Raw genomic sequence first — 24,986 nt, 5'->3', positions numbered from 1 at the left:
TAACTATGTCCCCCCTGCAAATACATTGATCGTCCCAAAAAGGGGGGTCCAACCCCCCTGGATCCGCCACTGATGTATGATAATGTCATGTAGGCCTATGTCTCCGATTCATTTCTTCATAGTTTTATATAAAGCGGCCGTGACTGATTTGTAGACAAATCCTTGTTTATAACAGAGGCCTATTTTAAAATACTCAGTGTACCACTTCTGAACTTTTTTGTATTTATTTTCAATACTTAAATCCCCATTCTTGATTCCAGACCGGGTTCCGGACTAACTCTCAATCATATACGTAAATGATCGTAAAGTGTATTCTCGAAAGCTTGACAAATGGAATACGAAAACCCGGAAAAATCACCGTTGCCGTTTTTTACACTATGACGCAACTCATCCATGGACGCTCGATCGTCGGCTGCTGAATTCATGTTTTACAGTTAAAAAGAATGGAAAGATGTATACTAGTCTGATAGATAATACGAGGACCTCTGGTTTTTCAAAACTGTTGGATCAACAAGTTATTATAAACAGATAAATTGAAATGGTTTGCTTGTCGATTAACTTGAAGAAACCGGGTTTTAAACAAGAAAGTTGTGTGTCTTTTTGATGGATTATTTACATACCCGCTATTTTGTACTTGGAAAGCGCACCGAAAGGTAAATATTATCATGCAAATATTTAAGAAGATGCTAGTGGTATACTTTTCACGAAAAAAACATTTGAATTTATAAATTTCATCGCATGCAAACCCGAAAATCAGTCTGACAAAGATCAGAAGATTGGCAAGAACGGACGCAAGTCAACTCGACCCACTGCCAAAACGGCCTTCTTTTTTAACAACACGTCTCCCTTTCTAAAAATGTCCCACTCTTGTGAAGGGAGCTACCATGTGAGTTTTATTGGAGGTGGCCCCGTGGGGGGGGGGGGGGGGGGTCACCATGTCACAGGCACTTGTCTCAGAAAAAAAATTCCCTATATACCTTAATATAATACATATTTAATACATATATATAGTATTTTTTTTTCTGAGACAAGTGCCTGTGTGGGGGGTGCTTGGATGTTATTTGAAAAATATGCGGAACTGGAGTTCTGTCAACTTTAAAAAAAAAAAAATGCAGGATAACATTTTTATCGTAGCCCCCACCCTAGCTGCGGAACCGTAGCTCTTAGGTCCTTATGTTATTTTTTGACTATTTGCGGACCATAGGTCCGCAAATAGTCACGCAGCTACCCCCACCCCATAAAAGTCAAGTGGTGGCTTCCTTACCAACTCGTCCTGCTTTAAAAAAAAATTGCCCTACTTTATCTAAAAATGGTTAAAATCTGTAACCTTGCCCAACTTGCATGACTTGGGTAAAATCCAAATGAATATAATTAATATTTAATTTATATAAAAAATAAAAGTCTGCAAATTTGCCCTTATTTACATAAATTTGTACTTATCTAGACTACCTAGTTCAAATAATTATGACTTCTTGAAAGGCTATTACATTTTTTTTATTTGACGCCTTACTGTACATTAGAGTAAAGCGTCCAAAAAATAATATTATAATAGCCTTTCAAGACGTCATAATAATTTGGACTACTAGACTACCCAGAAATTAGAAAACACTGATATAAAAATTTAATATACATAAAATTGATAATGGAAATGGGGAATGTGTCAAAGAGACAACAACCCGACCATAAAGCAGACAACATCAGAAGGTCACCAACATGTCTTCAATGCAGCAAGAAATTCCGGAGGCGTCCATCAGCTGGCCCCTAAACAAATATATATACTAGTTCTGACAGTGATAATGAACGCCATACTAATATAAACATGCTAAACTCCAAATTGTACACAAGAAACTAAAATTAAAAATAGTACAAGACTAACAAAGGCCAAAGGCTCCTGACTTGGGACAGGCGCAAAATTCAAGCGGGGTTAAACATGTTTATGAGATCTTAACCCTCCCCCTATACATGTACCTCTAGCCAATGCAGATGTATGATATCTATTGATTTAAATTGATGTGTCATTTCTGAAACCATGATTGTGGATTCATATTTATTATTAAATTATTATGTACATGTAATTTATGTATTTATTTAGTGTATCATAAACTTTTTTTTAGCTTACTCAAAATCAAGCTGTTTGGGCCTCCTCTTGTACATGGGAAGTGGACTCCTTGAGAAGGTGAAAGGTCTGCTTTACATGTACGTAATGTTAATATAAAAATACAAAAAATGTGGTGATCATGGTGATAGTGAATGAGAAAATAGTGGAATTTTTAAAAGTGTAAATTCACTTTTTTCCACTTATAAATCTGTCATATTGTAATTATGATAATAATGTTTAAATTACATAATTAGGGAGCTACCATTTGATTTTTAGGGGGGGGGGGGCTAGGATGAAAAATTTTGTCCTGCATTTTTTTTCAGTTGTAATTTCTGTCCTGCCTTTTTATTTTTCACTCTATTCGGTCCTGCCTTTTTTTTATTAGTTTATTCCGACTTTTTTTTACCTAAATTGTCATCCTGCATTTTTTTTGCAAAGTGTCTCATCCTGCCTTTTTTTACACTCAAAACTCCTGTCCTGCCTATTTTTTTCAAATTTCATCCTAGCCCCCCCTAAAAATAAAATGGTAGCTCCCTTATTTTCAAAATAAAATATTGTTTAGGTTGCTATAAACAGTTTCGTATAAAAACTAGGGGTTATTCCCCAACTAAAAATAGACATGGAGGGAAGTCCCTTTTTATCAACATAATTGGTGAAAAAGTATCATGTTTTTGGGGAAAGACGGCTTCAAGCCGTCAATCCCCTATGGGGTTGACCAGAGTGACATTCCCTCACATCATTCATTTTGTTTTTATAATGTGGAAAACCCCCCAACAAATCTTACTTAGATGGAAGAGAAGGAAACCCAGAAATTAATAGTTTGACTTTAAACACTTTTTGACTCATTTCCCTTCTGTTTCTCACGAAATTATCGTATCTTGAGCCCTCCTTTACATTATTGACGTTTCTTTTACAATCCGGAAAAATCAGGATGACGAGATATTCTAAATATATCCAACCTATATTGTATTTTATAGTGACGTCATTCTTGGAATGCCACACTACGCAGAAGCAGGGATATCCTTCACTGGTTACATTGTATTTAAATCATTCTCAGAGATCGTGCACTAATTACACATTGGTATTTGTTCAATTTAAACATAATATTGTTTGCTGTAGATGATTCAAACATCAACATGCAATACTTTAATTTGTAGGTCAACTGTTGAACAACTGTCAAAGTAAACAAAGATCGTGGGGTTACATGAGATAGGGGAGAGAAACGATTTTATTAATTTTTTCTGTAAAAATTCTGTTTTGAGAATCTTCCTCCAATTCAGGAGCACCTCAATTGATGAGTAATTATATATCCACTAAAATAAAAGTTAATGTATTTTAACACTTAAAATGTGACATTTCATTGGATTAGTAGTCTTTCATTAAAACTAAATTTTTGTGAACCAATTTGCAACATAATCATTGTAATGGTAAAAAAAAAATAAAAAAAAGTAAAATGTTGCATTTTGTAGTTTTAACCTATTTATTCATGAAATTTACAAATATTTCAAATTTTAGATTTGGAAACAAGCTTCACACAGTTTACATCAGTTATATTGTTTTTTTATTAGTACCTGTTTCCCTGTTATGAGAGTTGTAACTGGGAACTTTATCAATGGAAATTTAAAACTGAATAGATTTTTCAGTCCACACTTTCTTAAGAAAAAACTTTAAAATCCAAGAATACTGTCACAAAAAATGGAAAATGGCCCTAGCCTGCAGTTAAGTGGTACACAATTAAGATTTCAAAAAAAATTGTAGTTGTTGTGAAATGACATAATTCAGTTGAATTTTAGATAATTAACTATCAATTTTAATCGAGTTTTTAGATTTAGAAGATGCAGATCTCTTCCATTGGTCCAAATTGAATCCTAAACTAAGGAAATGAAATTACATAAACAACAATTGATTTTAATATTGTCAACCTTTCTACATGTTCTAGCTGTTCTCTTTTTCATTCTTTATATGAAGACTATCATAATATACCCCCCCCCCCCCCACCCACCCCTTTCCCTAAAAAATCAATTAAATAGAAACAAGGGCCGTCTTTCCCCTCAGAGCTATTCAGCTCTTTGATTTGTATTTGGTTGTAAAGATATATTAATTAACTTCAATTAAAGCAGGTTGAATGATTAAAATAATTAAAAAAATTAGATTAAATATACATGTTTTGAGGGGAGACAACACTGTAAACAGTCTGTTTTTTTTGGCAGTGAAAATTGAAAACTTATTTGCAGACACTGTAGCTCTTTATGGAGCAGGCGAACGTACCCTGAAGCATGAATTTTTTGAAAGACCAGGTAAAAATCTATGAAATTCATACAACTTTGATTATGAAAAATGTGCAGGTATCATGTCTTCAGGGGTGTGCACATGACCTGATTTCAGGTTTTTGTCGAGCCTGCAACTTTTGTTGCAGAAAGCTCGACATAGGGATAGTGATCCGGCGGCGGCGGTGTTAGCTCACTTCTTAAAAGCTTTATATTTTAGAAGGTGGAAGACCTGGATGCTTCATACTTTGTATATAGATGCCTCATGTTACGAAGTTTCCGTCAGTCACATGTCCAATGTCCTTGACCTCATTTTCATGGTTCAGTGACCACTTGAAAAAAAAGTTCAGATTTTTCGTAATGTTGAATTCTCTCTTATTATAAGTAATAGGATAACTATATTTGATATGTGCATACCTTGAAAGGTCCTCATGTCTGTCAGACAGTTTTCACTTGACCTCGACCTCATTTCATGGATCAGTGAACAAGGTTAAGTTTTGGTGGTCAAGTCCATATCTCAGATACTACAAGCAATAGGGCTAGTATATTCGGTGTATGGAAGGACTGTAAGGTGTACATGTCCAACTGGCAGGTGTCATCTGACCTTGACCTCATTTTCATGGTTCAGTGGTTATAGTTAAATTTTTGTGTTTTGGTCTGTTTTTCTCATACTATATGCAGTAGGTCTACTATATTTGTTGTATGGAATGATTGTAAGGTGTACATGTCTAGCAGGCAGATGTCATGTGACCTTGACCTCATTTTCATGGTTCAGTGGTCAAAGTTAAGTTTTTGAGTTTTGGTCTTTTTATCTAATACTATATGCCATAGGTCATCTATATTTGGTGTATGGAAATATTTTATGATCTTTACGTCAGTCGCACAGGTTTTATTTGACCGTGACCTCATTTTCACAGTTCATTGCACAGTGTTAAGTTTTTGTGTTTTGGTCTATGTTTCTTAAACTATAAGTAATAGGTCAACTATATATGATGTATAGAAGCATTGTTAGCTGTACATGTCTGCCTGGCATGGTTCATCTGACCATGACCTCATTTTTAAGGTTCATTGGTCTTTGTTTAGTTATGTTGGTTAATGTTAAGTTTATGTGACAGTTGTATTAAAGCTTAGCTTTATACTTAGGATTATCAACATAATATCAATGATTAGTATAGAAGGCGAGACATTTCAGCGTGTGCACTCTTGTTTAAGCTTAAATTAGGCAATGTTTTTCCCAGTTTCTCTGGATAAAACTTTTTTATACTATTAAAAGTACACTTTTTTTTATTCCATTATAAACTAGAGAACATTCTGATTCCAGTGATATCTAGTTTTATACAAGTATCTTTATTAATCAGTCCACCACTAAGGGTCACTTATACATGGTCCCTCAAAATATGACGTCGTAGAAAAAAACTGTTGATTGCACCCTTAACAAGAAAAGAAAACTCTCCACCAGAAATCAAGTGACATCGAAGTTAACTGTTAACATGTACAACAATAGGTCACTTTACATCCTTCAACAATGACTATGAGCAAAGCCAATACTGCATATTCAGTTTTTAAGGACCCTATATGAGAATCACAAATTTGTAAATCAATTCAAACAAGAAAACTAAGAGACTGATTTATACAATGTAAAATATAAAAAACAGAACCAAAAAAAATATGATAAACAGCAAGATAAGACAAATTGAACCACTAAATTACACTTATTTAGTTAGAAATATGTGTCGGATGACCCTTGCTAACTAACATGCCAACATGACTAAAAATAGAACATAGGGGTAAAATGCAGTTTTTGGCTTATACATGTATCTCTGAAAGCAGAAACTAAAGCATTCAGAGCAAATTTGACCTGGAGTTAAAATGTTTACCAGGTTAAGAAGAGCTATCCTTTTTTTTCAGGGAAAGTTTGTTGGTCTAGTTTAAAAGATCAAAACTAAGCCAATTTTGCAAGATCAAATATTAAATGCAATTTTGGCAGATATTATAACTTCATTTCATTAAACATTATTTCTTTTAGCATTTTCAAAGAATGTACAAGTACAAGTACTTTGAGAAGTAGGAGAAGATAAGCAACAGAACAGAATTCATTCGGGTCATTGCTGTCTAGATTATATAGTGGATTCATAGATTGTCATTATATTGATTTATGTGCATATGAGCACAGAGGAGCAGTAGTCAATGAATAATTTTGTGATGAGAGGTATGTTTATATTAAAATGATGCCTAGTTTATTTGATAATTTTGCTCTCTTGTCAAACTCGGTAAATCATGGACATGTAGTTTCCAAGATTTATTTTAAAATTTGAGGTCATAGAGTTCCAAGTTTTGATTCTTGTTGTGGGCAAGTTTGAAAATTATCCATGTTAACAGTTAGAAGTGACAAATTATTTTTTTTACAAAACCATAAACAATTTAACTAAGATTTAACCCTTTCCTCCATGGAATTTTTTTTTTTACAAACTTGATTCGCATAGGATTTTTTCAATAAAAAAAAAATCATCAGGTTTAAAGTATTAATGCATTGTAAAAACGAACATTTCATCAATGAAATTCAAGTCAGATATTCTCCTGAATATCCTTTTCATATTGGATACAATTTTTTTAAAGTCTTTTTTAATATGCAGACATTTTGTAGTCAATGCGTTTCAACTGAGGTACTACACAGGCGTCATTATGGAGTAAAGGGGTGGGGTCAAAAAGCGTCATTATGGAGGAAACGGTTAACCTCAAACTAATTAAAACAGAAAATGTTTTAGTTCTAATCTATAGCGTTATGCCCTTTATATACACAGAAAAAAGTCCCATAAAATCTAACTTGAGGAAAACTCAAAAGTTGCATTTTATATTTCCTTTGGAAATTAACATTGGAAGGGGAGATAACTCTGCAAAAATGAGTCCTTTTTTGGTCAGTTTTTGGTTGATTTTCTTGAAATTTATGTAAAGGCTTAAGCACGATACTTTTATGGAGTTATAAGTTTGTATTTGACTAAATTATATAATCATGATAATCTCCTGCTCATGAAATGTACAAAACCGAAGTGTTACAGGTATTATTTTATTTTGGTGCATTTTTCATTAAAGAAATTGCAAATTTGAAGCTTTGAGACCATTTTGAAAAAATAATGTGAATATTTGGTATTGTTTATATCTGTATATTATATTCTTTCAGCATCTTACTTGTCTAAAGAAACTTTAAACCACAAAATGAAGAATACGTGCTTAATTATTTTTATCAAACTTGAGATTCTTAATTACCTTGACACCAAGCAATAGGTATGGGCTTTGCTCATTGTTGAAGGCCATACAGTGACCTATAGTTGTTAATGTCTGTGTCATTTTGGTCTTTTGTGGATAGTTGTCTCATTGGCAATCATACCACATCTTCTTTTTTATAATAACTTATGGTAAAGTGATTAATATTGTGCAATTGTAGTTATAATATAGGGATATTGCATGAATATTGTCATGAGTAAAATTTATATTGCACGAGCTTCGAGTGCAATTTTTGTTCTACAAGGGACAATATTTCCCAATATTCATGCAATAATTTTGAAGATGTATTGCACTGGTGCAATATTATAGGGTTATTGCATGAATATTGGGGAATATTGTCCCGAGTTGAATTTTATATTGCATAAGCTTGCGAGTGCAATATATGTTCTACGAGGGACAATATACCCCAATATTCATGCAATAACCCTTTTATTGTATAGCAATATAATATTTGAAAGTAAAAATTGGTTTAAACTAAGAGTTTGTCATTGATAACGTCATGATTTTTTGAAGATTTTTGCACTAGTGCAATATTATCAGATTATTACATGGCATTTTTCATATCGCATGTATTATCAGCCCTAGGTTCAATATCAGCCCAAGAGCCGCATGGCTCGAGGGCTGATAATACATGCGATATGAAAAATGACATGTTATGATCTTTTTATCATATGCTTCAACAGTAGAGAAAAATAACAGATTCATATATTGATCCTTCTACGTGGTTCCCGAAAAGATCTTGAAAGAGTAAAAAGTTCACGGACGTCGGACCCAAAATTTGATACATTCAATAAGAAATCTTTCTATCATATGCCTCAACAGAGAGAAAAAAAAACCCAACATTTTAATATGGACTAATCGACAAAAAAATAATTCAACAATATACATGATGAAAATTGTTTGGAAAAGTCAACTTTTTTTAAAGTAACTTTCTAAATTATGTTTCAGAAAAACTTAAAAAATGCATAAATTTTATTTAATATTTTTTTTTAATTTAATTTAATTATTTTACACAATATACTTTCCAGTATTCATATAATTGTTTTGTACACTACTTTGTAATGTTTTTCACTGAAAACGTAGCATTAAGGTGTATTTTCCGGAATTTCTGAACCAAAAAATATGTAGTACTGTAGCTTCGGAGGCGACGGCATCAACAATGTATTAATTTGTGATTAGGTCTAGTTAATGTTGAACCACATGTGATAGGATAATCATATTTGGTATGCAGTTGTATAAGCATTGGCACATCTCATTTCCATGGAGATTATTTGGCCCTGCCTTCTCAGTCATGGTCTATTGACTTCGAAACTTTTGCTCATACATGTATTAGTTTGTGATTAGGTCAGTTTATGGGGAACCACAAGTGGTAAGTCAATGATATTTGGTATGCAGTTGTATAAGCATTGGTATATCTCATTTCCATGGAGATAATTTGGCTCCGCCCCCTTAGTCATGGTCTATTGACTTTGAATTTTTTTCTAAGTTATCATGTATTAGTTTGTGATTAGGTCAGTTCAAGGGGAACCATTAGTGGTTGGGCAATGTTAATTGGTATTCAGTTGTATAAGCATTGGCACATCTCATTTCCATGGAGAATATTTGGCCTCGCCCCCTCAGTCACAGTCTAATGACTTTGAAACTTATCTTAGTTTACATGTATTAGTTTGTGATTAGATCAGTTTAAGATAAACTGCTTATGTTTAGTCAATAATATTTGGTATGCAAATTTATTGGCATTTGCAAGTATTGTTTCCATGGAGATTATATAGCCCCACCCCCTCATCATGGTTCATTGACTGTGAAACTTTTACATAGTTTACACATTAATGTTTATAATTAGGTTTGGGAACGACTTATACATGTACCGTACCTAAATGTTACAATAATTTTTAAGTAAAGAAAGTTATGATACTAAATATCAAAAGTAAATGTCCAGTACTACAGATTTTAAATACAGAAACATTACCTATGCAAAAGTAGCAGTTTATATGAATTCAAGAATTGAATCTACATGTATATTCAATTAAAGATTTCTTGCTGTTGTGCAATACACTGGGCTGTTGCGCAATAATTGGTTAATCTGTTGTCAGACTGCAAACAAACAATAACTTCTCAATGTCACATGTATATCAGAAATTTATAAAAAGAAAACTAAAAGGAGGTTTTCTTAATAGCTATAAATCGGTCATCAAAGTTTAACGAAATTTTAAGGATACATGTATTTCCCAAAACTTGAAAGTCACCCCTTTTCTTATGACATGTATGAAGAAAATCTTATAACTCAGAAACTGACAAACTTAAATTTATAAAAATCAAATGGGAGCTTACAACAAAAAATATGAACAATTTAACTAAGTTTCATGATATTCAGCATTTTTATGTCCCACTCAACGAAGTTTTGGGGGTATAATGTTTTTGACCTGTCTGTCTGACGTCAAGTCCTGTTTCTTGTCATCACAACTGTTCTCAAACCACACAACAGAATTTCATGAAATCTTTTTAGATAGTAAGGACATACAATGTAGATGTGCATATCGACAGGAAATTAAGATTCAATTTTTTTTTTTAGGAGTTAAGCCCCTTTGAACTTATTTGCTTTAATGTACTACTTCAACAGTTTGTTATTGCAACTCTCCTGAATCCACACAACAGAATTTCATGAAACTTTGTAGATAATAAGGACATACTATGTAGATGTGCATATCAACAGGAAATTACAATTCATTTTTAGCTCACCTGGCCCGAAGGGCCAAGTGAGCTTTTCTCATCACTTGGCGTCCGGCGTCCGTCGTCCGTCGTCGTCGTCGTCGTTAACTTTTACAAAAATCTTCTCCTCTGAAACTACTGGGCCAAATTAAACCAAACTTGGCCACAATCATTATTGGGGTATCTAGTTTAAAAAATGTGTGGCGTGACCCGCCAAACCAACCAAGATGGCCGCCATGGCTAAAAATAGAACATAGGGGTAAAATGCAGTTTTTGGCTTATAACTCAAAAACCAAAGCATTTAGAGCAAATCTGACGTGGGGTAAAATTGTTTATCAGGTCAAAATTTATCTGCCATGTTATTTTCAGATGAATTGGACAACCTGTTGTTGGGTTGCTGCCCCTGAATTGGTAATTTTAGGGAAATTTTGCTGTTTTTGGTTATTATCTTGAATATTATTATAGATAGAGATAAACTGTAAACAGCAATAATGTTCAGCAAAGTAAGATTTACAAATAAGTCAACATGACCAAAATGGTCAGTTGACCCCTTTAGGAGTTATTGCCCTTTAAAGTCAATTTTTCACCATTTTTCGTAAATTTAATAGATCTTTTACAAAAATCTTCTCCTCTGAAACTACTGGGCCAAATTAATCCAAACTTGGCCACAATAATCATTGGGGTATCTAGTTTAAAAAATGTGTGGCGTGACCCGCCAAACCTACCAAGATGGCCGCCATGGCTAAAAATAGAACATAGGGGTTAAATGCAGTTTTTGGCTTATAACTCAAAAACAAAAGCATATAAAGCAAATCTGACAGCGGTAAAATTGTTTATTAGGTCAAGATCTATCTGCCCTGAAATTTTCAGATGAATCGAACAACCCGTTGTTGGGTTGCTGCCCCTGAATTGGTAATTTTAGGGAAATTTTGCTGTTTTTGGTTATTATCTTGATTATTATTATAGATAGAGATAAACTGTAAACAGCATTAATGTTCAGCAAAGTAAGATTTACAAATAAGTCAACATGACCAAAATGGTCAGTTGATCCCTTTAGGAGTTATTGCCCTTTAAAGTCAATTTTTAACCATTTTTCGTAAATTTTATAGATCTTTTACAAAAATCTTCTCCTCTGAAACTGCTGGGCCAAATTAATCCAAACTTGGCCACAATCATCTTTGGGGTATCTAGTTTAAAAAATGTGTGGCGTGACCTGCCAAACCAACCAAGATGGCCGCCATGGCTAAAAATAGAACATATGGGGGTAAAACACAGTTTTTGGCTTATAACTCAAAAACCAAAGCATTTAGAGCAAATCTGACAGGTTTAAATTGTTTGTCAGGTCAAGATCTAACTGCCCTGAAATTTTCAGATGAATCAGAGAACCTGTTGTTGGGTTAACGTTGCTGCCCCTGAATTGGTAATTTTAAGGAAATTTTGCTGTTTTTGGTTATTATCTTAAGTATTATTATAGAAAGAGATAAACTGTAAACAGCAATAATGTTCAGCAAAGTAAGATTTACAAATAAGTCAACATGACCAAAATGTTCAATTGACCCCCTAAGGAGTTATTGTCCTTTATAGTCAATTTTAAACAATTTTCATAAAATTTGTAAATTTTTACTGATATTTTCCACAGAAACTACTGGGCCAATTCATTATAGATAGTGATAATTGTAAGCAGCAAGAATGTTCAGTAAAGTAAGATGTACAAACACATCACCATCACCAATACACAATTTTGTCATGAAACCATCTGCTTCCTTTGTTTAATATTCACATAGACCAAGGTGAGCGACACAGGCTCTTTAGAGCCTCTAGTTTTTTCTAGGAGTTATGCCCCTTTGAACTTATTTGCTTTATTACTACTTCAACAGTTTGTCATTGCAACTCCTCTGAATCCACACAACAGAATTTCATGAAACTTAGTAGATAATAAGGACATACTATGTAGATGTGCATATTGACAGGAAATTATGATTCAATTGAAGTTTATCAATTGCCAAGGTACATTGAAAGGTTGTTCTTTTATTAAAATCTGCACATACATGTATATAGGATTTTTTTATAAGCTTAAACTTGATCTTCTTTCTGTTGTTAGCTTACATTTTGTTTCAATTTACTTAAAAGTAAAAGTATATAGGAAAGGTATAAATTAGTGAGCATCGGTTCATACAACATATAGTTTTTGTCTGGACTTCTTGATTAATTTATATATATATATATACAATTTTAGCTTGTTACCAAATGAAAGGAAAGGACATTATTGGCAAGGATTGATATTACTGGTGAACATGTATGTCATGTAGGTGTGAATGCCCTGCAAAACAGACCTGATATCAAAGTAAGTTCATCTGTAGAATTGCAGTTAATTTAAATAATTTTATGTTATCTACCTAAAACTGTTTCAAGTTTAATTGTACATGTACAGTGTTGCTTATTTTTCTCACTTTCTGATTCAATGCATGCATTAAGCCTTACTCTGCTCGCCTCCTTCTGCTCCATACACACACACTTAAGATCTCAGAAATTCAGACTATCATAGCATTTACATTACAAACTTACCTAGTCAGACTGGCCAATATTATGTTTTGATAAGTTAACGTTGTTATTTAGAAAACATAAAATATTTGCCACTGGACATTCAAATAAGCAAAAAAAAAAACCGACCAGTTAATGATTTTGCATTAACAGAATGAATTTGCAAACATATAACAATTAGCTTATGTAATTCATGGAAGTTAGATTTATATTCTTTATGAATATTTTATTTCAGTTACCATCACAGTGAACATGGTGAAGAATAACCAATACCATGAATACAGGACACAGAAGACTACCTCACAAACTTGGGAATTTTACAAAAAATAGAACGTTTAAATTTACAAAGAAGACATTTATTTTGACATTCATAGACTTGGAAAGTAGAGAAATTATAATGTGAATATAAATCCTTGGAAATAAAATTTTGAACTTTGAAGAAGATTGAAGATTATGTTTGTTCTAAGAAAGTTTGAAGAAAAAGGATACATTCAAAACTGTAAAAAGGAAACATTACAGTATTCTCAATTTATACTCTTGAGATCAATTACTCTTGATATATAATTAAAAGGACTTATAAAAGTAAGGACATTTGGTTGAATTGCCAATGAGAAAAATATCCACCAGAGTTCACATGATGTGATAGTGAGCTATTATAGGTATCCATATGTCCTCCAACAATGAAAAAAAATGAACTATATAGTGTGTTGTGAAAGGGTTTGGACATGACAAATAGAGAAAACTAAGAGCCTTATTTTATCAAGTTAATACATGAAAGCAAAATATGAACCAAAGACCACCACTGAAGTACTTCTGATTATTGTTGATTTACTCTTGAAATATCATGTAAAATGTTTAAAAAGATATCATCAATATTCAACTTGTTAAACAACAAGTCACTGTATGACAGAAAGTTCTTTGACAAAATCCTTGTATGTGTATTGCATCAGAATATTTTTTTTAGATAGAACACTAGGAGACTATATACATGATATAAGGAAATGCAAATAAAAAGTATCATCACCTTAAAAAAAAGTATAGCATTTTATCATTGACAGTTCCATCAAAAGTTTCAGCAATACAATGCAACTGTTACATAAAAATCAAACTATACTATACACTATAATAAGTGTGTTATATATACTACAATAAGTGTGTTATATACTATAATATATATATATTATAATGCATAATTATAATAGACGTTATACGTCCGTGGTACAAAACATCCGTATTACGTCCGTGGTACTAAACGTCCGTAATACGGACGTGGTACTAAATATCCGTATTACGGACGTTTTACGGACGTTTTACGGATGGGAAGCAACAGACGTTTTACGTCCGTGGTACTATTCGTCCGTAGACGTGCCGTATAATACGGACGTTTTACGGATTTTTTACGGACGTAAAACGTCCGTAGCTATTTTACCTGTGTACGCTTGGTGAATGCTACAACTCGAGGAAATTTATGCAGCATGAAAATGTTCATCCAGCTCAAGCGTGTGTCTAGCGTATACCTGTACGTTACACGCACGTTATACATACGATTCAAATGCGTTTAAGTTTTAGACACGTTTAGTGCACGTTGTATACGCTTCGAGATCGTTAGACTTTAACTAAAACGTATGCGGGTGTGTTTGTAACAAACACCCCATAATGGAACGTCCAAGATACGAACGGGACGCGTCTCAAATACGTACGTCCAAGAAACCTTTTTCTTCGTAGCGTGCATTCCATCTACGTTAGACAAATGCCAGGCATACGCAACCGTATGTTTCTTGAACAACCGATAAACGCTTAAGTACGCTTCTTGTACGTCCAATACACGCTCAAAACTCGTTGTGCACACGTTACAGATATGATTGACAGGTTGAATTCATCCAAAATAACTAGCGTATTAGCAGCGGACATGATTTTTTTACACGCCCGGCGTACGTCGGACCGATACGCTAATGCTTGACGCCGGTATAAGCTTAACATACATGGACGTTTGACTTTTCACAATAGTTGTACTGACTATTTTGATATTAAAGTTCCGCCTAATCACCCGAGCATAGTATCAATAATAAACCACTGTATTCAATATTAGGAAAAGAAAACTAATCCAAAAATAAAAGAAATTAAAAACTTAAATTTTCTTATAACATTCTACCAACAGATGAAATTTCGATGATTGATAATTCATGAATTACAATCTATGGTTTACAATTCAATTCAATTCAATATTTTATTTAACATGGTAGTATTCCTTGTGAGGAAAATGCTCTAAAATAAATTAATGCAAAATATCTAAATGTAAAAATATCCATTTGAAATTATTTGTAATAATCAAAACCGAACTAAAATTTCACCTTGTTTTAATAGAAATAGATTTTAATGTTTTTTTTCTCTCAGTTATATATCATTTGGTTTATTATAATACTAGAATCGGTTTTAATGCAGAGATACCTGACGAAAACCATGAAAACAAGGAACAGTGTATGTCCACCGCCAAAATACCCTCCTGTTCCTTACCTTGGAACCTGTTTCAATGAAACTATATCTGGATTTCCATCATTTTTAGTTCAACAACCAAGCAAAGCAAAACTAGGGTTTCTCAGTCTTGGCGGGAAAATGTTTGGTGACTTCGCAAAGTCGACAGGACGGTAAGTTATGTATACTTCAAATTGCGCAGTTATAGTAATCCCTAATCTTGTATATCGCAAATGTTTTCTACTGTAAACGAGCCTTATTTAGTTACGTACGAAACTGAATACGTAATGAATAGCGTTTATAATAAGCCTTGTGCTATCAAATAAAAACAAGTCGTGTTGAATAAGAGGTGACATTAGTAAAAACACTTTAATCTTTGAAAAACGTAATCTATGTTATTTTTTGCGGTAGTTGTTTTTAGTAATGATTCTTTCTAGTTGACGTACATATACATGAACAATGTACTATATTTAAAAATAATGGTAGGCATCAATTACTATGTAAACTGGGTCAAATACCCATTAGTAAATTACACGATATTTTCAAAGAGTGTGACACCATCTCATTCTTCAGCCCACTGTATGAATATTCTCGTATAATTACAGCTTTTTGCCACCATAGGCTGTTCATGAACTACTATTAAAGAGCTTATCATAAACTATTGTAATAAAATATATGAACATAGTGGTATAAACCTTTTTTGGAGTGTAAAAAATTCTTTGAATGTTTTAGATAAATAACGTACTTTTGATGGTCCTTTTGTTTCTGTTGACAGTTTTGGTTTTCTACTTTTTACACTACACTTCCACATTGTCTTATTAAACAAAAGTTTTCTTATTTAATTAAATGGTCGTTTGGTAAAGCTGAATGCAAATATATATTTGCTGCAACTCATTTAAAGCCTTCTTCTCTAATGAGAAAGGTAAATATGCGAGATATACTTACTGGAGGTGTGATGAGATGATTGAAGCTGTTAATTTTTTCCTTGATAATATTTATGTACGTTCCGTCAACAAAGTTTATCGACAGGTTATATGTATCCCCATGGGTACTAATTGTGCCCCTTTAATAGCAGACTTGTTTTTGTACTGTTACGATTCGCAGTTGATGACTAAACTCAGTAAAGAACCGTCGAAATGGCATTTAATTGATATATTCAAATACACTTACCGTTATATTGATGATATTTTTTCGTTAAATAATCAAGAATTTTCTCAATATACTGCTGAAATGTACCCCAAGGAACTTACTTTAAATAAATCAAATGTATTCGGTAATAACTGTCCTTTACTGGATTTAGATATTTCGGTTTTAAACGGGAAACTCCACACTAAAATTTACGATAAAAGAGACGATTATTTGTTCCTTATTGTAAATTTTCCAATTTTAGATGGTGATGTTCCTTTGGCACCATCTTACGGTGTTTATATTTCACAGCTCGTTCGTTATGCCCGTGTCTGTTGTGACGTTTTTGATTTTAACGAACGCAAATCTATGTATTACTGGTAAATTATTAAACCAGGGATATCGTTACCATAAATTACTTAAAACCTTTACTAAATTTTTCCATAGATATAAAGATTTGGTTTTGAAGTTTGTTTGTAACTGTAGAAAACTTATTTCAAACGGGATAGCACATCCTCATTTTTACGGAAATGTTATTAACCGTGCCCGGAAATTAAGAAATGATCCATGTAAACTTGTCGCTCCTTTAAATAAACTTATTCTAAAAGGTTACCTATTCAACACTGTAATAATATCATTGACTATTGTTTTTATTGGTATAAATATTGATTTTGTTATCAGTAAATTAAAATCCAACTAAACATTACTAGTATATTATATACAAATACATATTCATGGATCTGCAATCTGTCGATACCTGTAAATTGGCATTGCACATTCTCTGGCTGTTTATGACGTCTTTACACTAAATCCATTGGATGTTGGATGTGAAATGGATTGATAGTTTTGTCTTAGATGCATATTTTTTATTAGTTGTTAGTGGTTTTGAACTAGCTGTCAGATAACTGCGAGTACTCTCAGATCTGTTCAAAGAAGATGCGGTATGAATGCCAATGAGGCAACTCTACACAAGAGACCAAAATGATGCAGAAATTCACAACTATAGGTCACTTTACGGCCTTCAACAATGACCATACAGCATAGTCAGCTATAAAAGCCCCCGATAAGACAATGTAAAACAATTCAAACGAGAAAACTAACGGACTCATTTATATAAAAAAAAAATGAACGAAAAACAAATATGTAACACATAAACAAACGACAACCACTGAATTACAGGCTCCTGACTTGGAACAGGCACATACATACATAATGTGGCGGAGCTAAACATGGTAGCGGGATCCCAACCCTCCCCTAACCTGGGACAGTTGTATAACAGTACAACATAAGAACGAATGATAAAAATCAGTTGAAAACGGTTTAACTATTATCATTCCGACAAACACTATATTTTCATGCCTCGTCTTTTAATGTCTTTTAAAATTATAAGATGCTTGTAAAATTGTAAAACTACGGACGGATCATTTTGGAAGATCCATAAGCAAATATCATAACGCATTGGTAGAGCTTGTGGTATTCATTCTATGGTTTTCTATGTAGGGTTTTATTAACTATTTTTTTTTATCTCTTTCTCCTTTTTTCTTTTTCGTTTTTTATGCCCGTTAACGGGACGTTTTATGGTATACCGTTTTCCGTCTGTTCGTCCGTCTGTCCTTCTGTCCGTCCGTCGTTAATATATCGGACAATAACTCAAAAACGCTTGAACCAATTCCCATTAAACTTTAGTAAATTGTTTATATCTATTGACGTAGGCTCCCTTTCGTTTTTTATATATATATATATTTCGATTGAAAGTTTCCGAGTTTTGTTTTGTTTTTTTTTTTCATTAAAAAAGGGGGATAAATACCAAATAAACTAACAAAAGAAAAAAAAATGTAACAAAATTAAAAGCATAAAAAGTAATTTTCTCTCACAAATATCACGCTATGTGTTCTATTCGTCAGGTTTAGTGATTCGGATGTAGGCGTGATAGCAGATGGCATGCGAAGTGGACCTTTAGCAGTATTTGATGAAATCGGTAACACTTTACTGATAGCACCATTTACCAAATTTATGACAACATCTTTATGGTACGAGTCTGGGCCGAGTCCTCGTCTTAGTTGGGGGATTATGGGAGGGGTAAATGAGGTATCGGCGGATTATACTTCAAGCACGATAGTCATCAGAGGTTCTGGGATTAATAAAGTAAGTATTCTAACTCATTCTAATTTTTAATAACCAATAACATGGATTTCTGCAGTATGTACCTTCTAAACAAAAGCGCACGAGACTCATGCAAGTGTTTATTTAATTTACTAGCTCTGGACCTATACTGCTGTTTGAAGACGGATAGGTCGTGATTGTATCGTCAGTGTGTCGGAGTGACCTGATTTATTTCATATTCTTCGTTAAAATTTTCTTTAATGCTAAGGTTCAAATTCGCTCAGACAAAGTTTATTTTTATATTTGGATGAATTAGTCATTTCTGTTTCCATTCATTTTGTCATATAGCTACTAATATTCCATCATATTAATATTAGTCAAAGGATGTCTCAGTAGCTCAGTAAGTCAATGCTTCAGTACTAGAATAATTTATTAAATACGTATATGTGTCCCAATTCATTATATTTAGTCTTTTTAAGTCTTGAATGTTTTTTTTTTATTTTGGTTCATTTATACATGTTTGTTTTAGAAATTAACTGTGATGTCCATTTTCGGTGAATGAGTACACATTTTTATTGAGAGGCTAGCTGAAGCCTTCCTCCGGATCGAAGACCCTTTGGTGGCCTTAGACTGTTTTCTGTTCTTGTTTCGGATTTTTGTCTTTTTGACACATTACATGTTCTCATTCTCTATTCTATTATTTAAAATAATCCGTCCATAAATTAAGAAATCAATACGTAATTAATTAAATTTTCAACTACCATAGGTAAAGTAGCCTTTACGGGATAGCACATCCTCATTTTTACGGAAATGTTGTTAACCGTGCTCGGAAATTTAGAAATGATGCTTGTAAACTTATCGCTTCTATAAATAAACTTTTTATAAAAGGTTACCAAGTCAACGCTATAATAAGATTTTTGAATATTGATTTTATTGGTATAAATATTGATTTTGTTATCAGTAAATATAAAGCAAACTAAACATTACTAGTATGTTATATACATGTACACATTCATGGATCTATAATCTGTCGATACCTGTTTCCTGGCATTGCACAAGGTCATGTTTACTCTGACTGTTTATGACGTTTTTACACTAAATCCAGTGGAAGTTGAATGTGTACGGATTGATAATTTAGTCTTAGATGAATGGTTTTTTTTTATTAGTTGTTAGTGGCTTTGAACTAGAAAAGAGGGACGAAAGATACCAGAGGGACAGTCAAACTCATAAATCTAAAATAAACTGACAACGCAATGGCTAATAATGAAAAGGACAAACAGACAAACAATAGTACATGTACACATGACACAACATAGAAAACTAAAGAATAAACAACACGAACCCCACCAAAAGCTAGGGGTAATTTCAGGTGCTCCGGAAGGGTAAGCAGATCCAGCTCCACATGTGGCACCCGTCCTGTTGCTTATGAGATAGCTGTCAGATAACTGCCAGTGCTCTCAGATCTGTTCCTAGTGTCCTTTTGTTGTTGGGATGTACAAGTACCCGGCCACGTCCACTTGTATTTTTGTCAATCTGATGAGTTAAGATTTTTTCAACTGATTTTTATAGTTCGTTTTTATGTTGTACTGTTATATCACTGTCTCAGGTTAGGGAGAGAGATGTTTAACCCCGCCACATTGTGTATGTATGTGCCTGTCCCAATAGTTATCAAAGGTACAAGGATTATAATTTATTACGACAGACGAGCGTTTAGTCTACTTAAGATTCATCAGTGACGCTCAGATCAAAATAGTTATATGACCAAACAAGTACAAAGTTGTAGAACATTGAAAGTCAGGAGCCTATAATTCAGTGGTTATCGTTTGTTTATGTGTTACATATTTGTTTTTCGTTCATTTTTTTTAATATAAATAAGGCCGTTAGTTTTCCCATTTTAATTGTTTTACATTGTCATTTCGGGGCCTTTTATAGCTGACTATGTGGAATGGGCTTTGCTCATTATTGAAGGCCTTACGATGACATATAGTTGTTAATATCTGTGTCATTTTTGTCTCTTATGGACAGTTGTCTCATTGGCAGTCATACCACATCTTCTTTTTTATATTTAGGCGAATACAGGTACTAACGTTCCAACGTATTTACACATCCCTGTCCTTCAAATGACCAGGGCTATGGCTTGTATATGTAGAATGCATTTCGGACGCCAGACATTATAAAGTGTTATATCAAATATACAATTCTAGAAACTTTATTAAAATTAAAGACATAATTAACAATATTTTGCAAAGCTCCACAACATGTCTTTTTTTGTAACAGTGACATATTTGTAAGATTTAAAAAATAATCTTGGTAAACGTTTGTATATGTTTTGAGCGTCGGTCGTACTAAATTATAATCCTGGTACATTTGATAACTATTGTAAACCTTTATTATAATAATTCGATCACCGTTTGTAGGCGTTTCAGACTTACGGTGCCATTCTGAGAAAGTTCTACTCAACGGATATACAAAGAAACTCAGCAATTGAAAAAGACAGCACAATTCATTACCTGGGGTACTGGACAGATAACGGTATATTTTTTTTTATTTTACGTAGCAGCTTAGCTTTCATTAGTTGCAAGCATTGTTTGATAATATTAAGGATAGTAATTGATTTTGTGGCGTTGATACATTCGTGTGATGCACATCTCAGTTTTCCTGTCACGTACTGTTGTCATTTTAGCGGTATTTCAAACTTTGCCATATAAGGGGGAGTTGGCTAGCCATAAAACAAGTCTCAACCCACATTTTTTTCTTAAAATGTCCTGTAATGAATAAGGGAATAAAGCAGTTGTTACCAAATAGTCCGTCTCTATATATGTTAGTGTTTGATTTTGTAGCAGTTCAGTATTTCTGTTAGTTCGTTGTTTTTCTCGTATAGTTGATGTGTTTCCCTCAGTTTTGGTTTTTGATCCGGTTTTGTTTTAATTAAATTAACGACTATATTAATGACTATTAAACAGTGGTATACTTCTATTGCCTTTATTAAGAGATTTTCTTTTGTCGCCTGCTATGCCGATATAGCTAATTCCAGTGCTCGAAGAATGACAGAATGAGTTTTTGTAATGAGTTTGTGTATATCAAAAGTTATTTCGGAGAGCATGGTTAACTAGGGAAGGTTTAGAAGTATATGAAACGTATAAAATATGCTGCTCTACAATAGCCTCCGTAAGCTGAGATAAAAAAAAATAACTGGGCGTAATTTTAATTTTTTATTGGTCTTTTCATTATAAGTCAACCCATTCAGTACAAATGTGTTTTACAGGTAAAAATTAAGCTCTATTTTTCTTAAACTCGAGTAATACTTATCTAGTGAATTCAAAAGGCTTTGCGATTTAAGTTTAACAGGATGTTGCAATTTTGGATGAATGTTATTTAGAATTTGATACTGTCTGACCTGGTGTGATCTGTTTAATGAGTTTGCCCCAAGCAGCAGGTATTAATTTATACATCACCGCTTATCAGAAGAACAATTTTATTAATTTCTTAATTTTTTTTTGGTTCTTTTTTCCAATTTGATATGTATTATATAAAGTATATCCAAATCATAAATATAACTATTTCTAATATCAGGTTAAACAATTTAAGTGATTTTTTTTTGTCTGTTGATACCTCATTAAAAAGATAATTATATTACTAATCATGTAAGGATGTAAAAATCTTTTTATACATATATATCTTTATTTGATTTTGGCTGTTGTTATGTCAGTTAAAAAGAAATTTATTTAAACCCTTTTATTTTTTTTTTAAATGTAGAGGTTGTTTGGTCAAGTTTGGTTCAGACTGGTCAAGTATTGTTCAGCCCTTTGGTCGAGTATTGTTAAGCCTGAGAAAATAGGTCGAGTATAGATCGAGAACGGGTTAAGACTGTTTCAGACTGGTTAAACCTTTTTCAATGGCAAAGATAAGGACCAAGTACTAATCAGTACAGTCGAGTATGGTCCAGACTGTGGACGAGTAATGTCAAGTAAAATTAAGACCAATTCAGACTGATCAAGTAAAAATCAGTACAGTTGAGTACAGATATAGGCATTTCAAACTTTTACTGGTTTGTAGTGAATAAGATTAAGCTACATTTCTGAAATTGAAATATTGTACAACCGAATGTTGTGTCAACTTACTTGAAGAAGTTAGTGGTAATCAAAAATTAAAAAAAAAAGTTTCTATTAAATTACAGGTGCTTTTTATTACTACAATCCAGAGAAAAATAAAACATATGAACAGACTATGTTGGATGTGAAACAGTATTCCGTGGAGCAAAATATTCCGTACAGGTAAGTTAATGAATCCAAATTCAGAGCTAACATATTTCAAATAAAAAAAAATTTAATACACGTGTATCTCATACATGTATCTAACCAGTAAAACAAAATGACCTGAATCCAGTGTTTGTGTTTCCTCCAATAAAACTAACAATGACTACGTATTATACAATAACACAAAGTACTAAACTGGTGAAAAAAGAACAGATACACGTTAAAAGTACTACATGAAAAAGTACAAACTAGTACGCACAATATGTATTACATATCCGGTACTACAATAGTACAAAAATTCTGTAGAACTTCAGCAGTTAGTATATCACATTATACATGTCCAATGTACTTTATCAGTACTTTGTCTTAATATTTACAGTACTTATAATACATTTTTTTTTTTGGCCAAAATGTGAATTTGTTTTACACATAACACATGTTTAATCACTGTACACCATAAAAATGAAAAAAAGATAACAAAATTAAAACAAATCAATAAAAATGAAAATTAGTAGATAATCGTTAAATATGTTAACATTATAGATAATCTTTAAACAAGCCTCTTAACCACATACATTGTAAAGAAAAAAATACTGCGAGTGATCTTTTATAATGCATATTTTATATGCATGTAGGAGTGATGCAAAGTGCAGTTTAACATTAAAATTTGAATAATGCCACATACATGCACTTATTTTTTTTATCAATACTAATTCAGGTATCTACAGCTTGATTCTTGGTGGTATTACAAAAGTAAGAATTTTGAGGCATTAAAGGAATGGAGTGCCCGACCTGAAGTTTTTCCACACGGTTTAAGGTAAGCTCTCTGGTATGACCTTGTGTACGTATTAATAAACGATATTACCGTTCCAGTCACTAGTGTTAAATATAACAGAAGAAAACTTGTAGATCTTTGTAGCAGACAACATAAACGGGAGTTATCTTTCTAGGTATATATTGGAAGTATATCAAATATTTTTAAGTTCAATTTCTAAGTATATTTGAATATTGTCGTAATTAAAATATTTTTCAGGGTTTTTACAGAAAAATCATTTAAATCACATAATACATTTGCTTTAAATACAAATTCCTTAATCCCTGACAAAGACAATTGATTGAAGGATCATTAACATATAGTAGCATATATCACATGCATATTCAGGGGAAAAAAAACATGTCAAAAAGTGCGATTATTTATTACTCCATAAGAAATATATTTACCCAAAGACTTGTCATCAATATACATAGTTACCTATCTTACTGGTTATTTCAATATTCTTTATTTTGTATCAACAAATGTTACTTGCTGAATCCATGTAGTTATGATTTACGTTTTACGTTTTTCTGCTATCGTTTTTGTTGTTTATATTATGCCTTCTTTCCTCAGAAATCTGACTCTTGCGACAAAGTGGCCTATTGCCGCCCACAACAGATATTGGTAACTATAATTCAATAGCTGAGACTAAAACTTATATATATTTATGACGTCGACAGTTTTCTAGTTTTTAGCAGTTTTAACTGTTGACATGAAATATCAGTGTTAGTGGTAGCCTCAATATCAATTGATATATTATTTCTATAAAATGCTTTTCCACCTTCAGAGAGCCATACTTGAAATAACGTTTTGGAATGGTTTTTTTTCAAATCTCTTAAACTTCGTACTAGTATTTGGTTTTGCTTCCAATTGTTTTAACTCAAGTGCTACTAATGAGTTTTATGTAGACGAAACGCACGTCTGACGTACAAAATTATAATGATGATACCTCAGTACTGACTTTATTGTTTAGAATTATTTAGAATTTAGGTGAATGTTATTAAAAACGACTTAGAAAAATTTTGGACAAATAACCATTTCATCTTTGGTTATTTTTCTAATTCTGTCTATTTTCACTCATTCAAACTAGTCATTACCAAAATGAATAGAAGAAGTATGTAGTATTATTTAAGGAATGACTGTAATATTTTTTCCGTCTATGAAGAAATAACATAAAAAATGTGGTGCACACTGAATAACGCGCGTAGCGGGTTATTTAACAGTGTGCACCACATTTTTTATGTTAGTTCGAATAGACAGAAAAAATATTAGTCATTTCTTACAATTTAATTCTAAATTCCATTTAACACCGTAGAAAA

General features: G+C 32.6%; 1 protein-coding gene and 1 long non-coding RNA gene across 4 annotated transcripts in view; both read left to right on the top strand.

Moving 5' to 3' along the window:
- The window catches only part of LOC143062804 (uncharacterized), a 49,371-nt gene that overhangs the window by 5,547 nt on the left and 18,838 nt on the right, over positions 1-24,986 (top strand). Inside the window, exons 3-8 of the mRNA XM_076234605.1 lie at positions 15,340-15,542; positions 18,399-18,639; positions 21,015-21,129; positions 22,775-22,871; positions 23,572-23,670; positions 24,241-24,291. Coding sequence (XP_076090720.1) covers positions 15,340-15,542; positions 18,399-18,639; positions 21,015-21,129; positions 22,775-22,871; positions 23,572-23,670; positions 24,241-24,291 — 806 coding nt within the window. The remainder of the gene's footprint in view (positions 1-15,339; positions 15,543-18,398; positions 18,640-21,014; positions 21,130-22,774; positions 22,872-23,571; positions 23,671-24,240; positions 24,292-24,986) is intronic.
- LOC143062805 (uncharacterized) lies at positions 23-13,339 on the top strand. Of its 3 annotated transcripts, XR_012974852.1 has the most exons (5): positions 23-653; positions 2,115-2,196; positions 6,392-6,574; positions 12,593-12,700; positions 13,133-13,339. It is a non-coding gene; the product is annotated as an uncharacterized LOC143062805 (long non-coding RNA). The 3 variants fall into 3 exon arrangements; XR_012974853.1 differs by lacking the exon at positions 2,115-2,196 and having other exon boundaries at positions 25-653; XR_012974854.1 differs by lacking the exons at positions 23-653; positions 2,115-2,196 and adding an exon at positions 4,266-4,395.

Source organism: Mytilus galloprovincialis, chromosome 2 (assembly GCF_965363235.1).
Source record: "Mytilus galloprovincialis chromosome 2, xbMytGall1.hap1.1, whole genome shotgun sequence".
Taxonomy (NCBI): Eukaryota; Metazoa; Mollusca; class Bivalvia; order Mytilida; family Mytilidae; genus Mytilus; species Mytilus galloprovincialis.
Note: the sequence above shows the minus strand (reverse complement) of the source record. Positions and strands in the feature narration are given on the sequence as shown.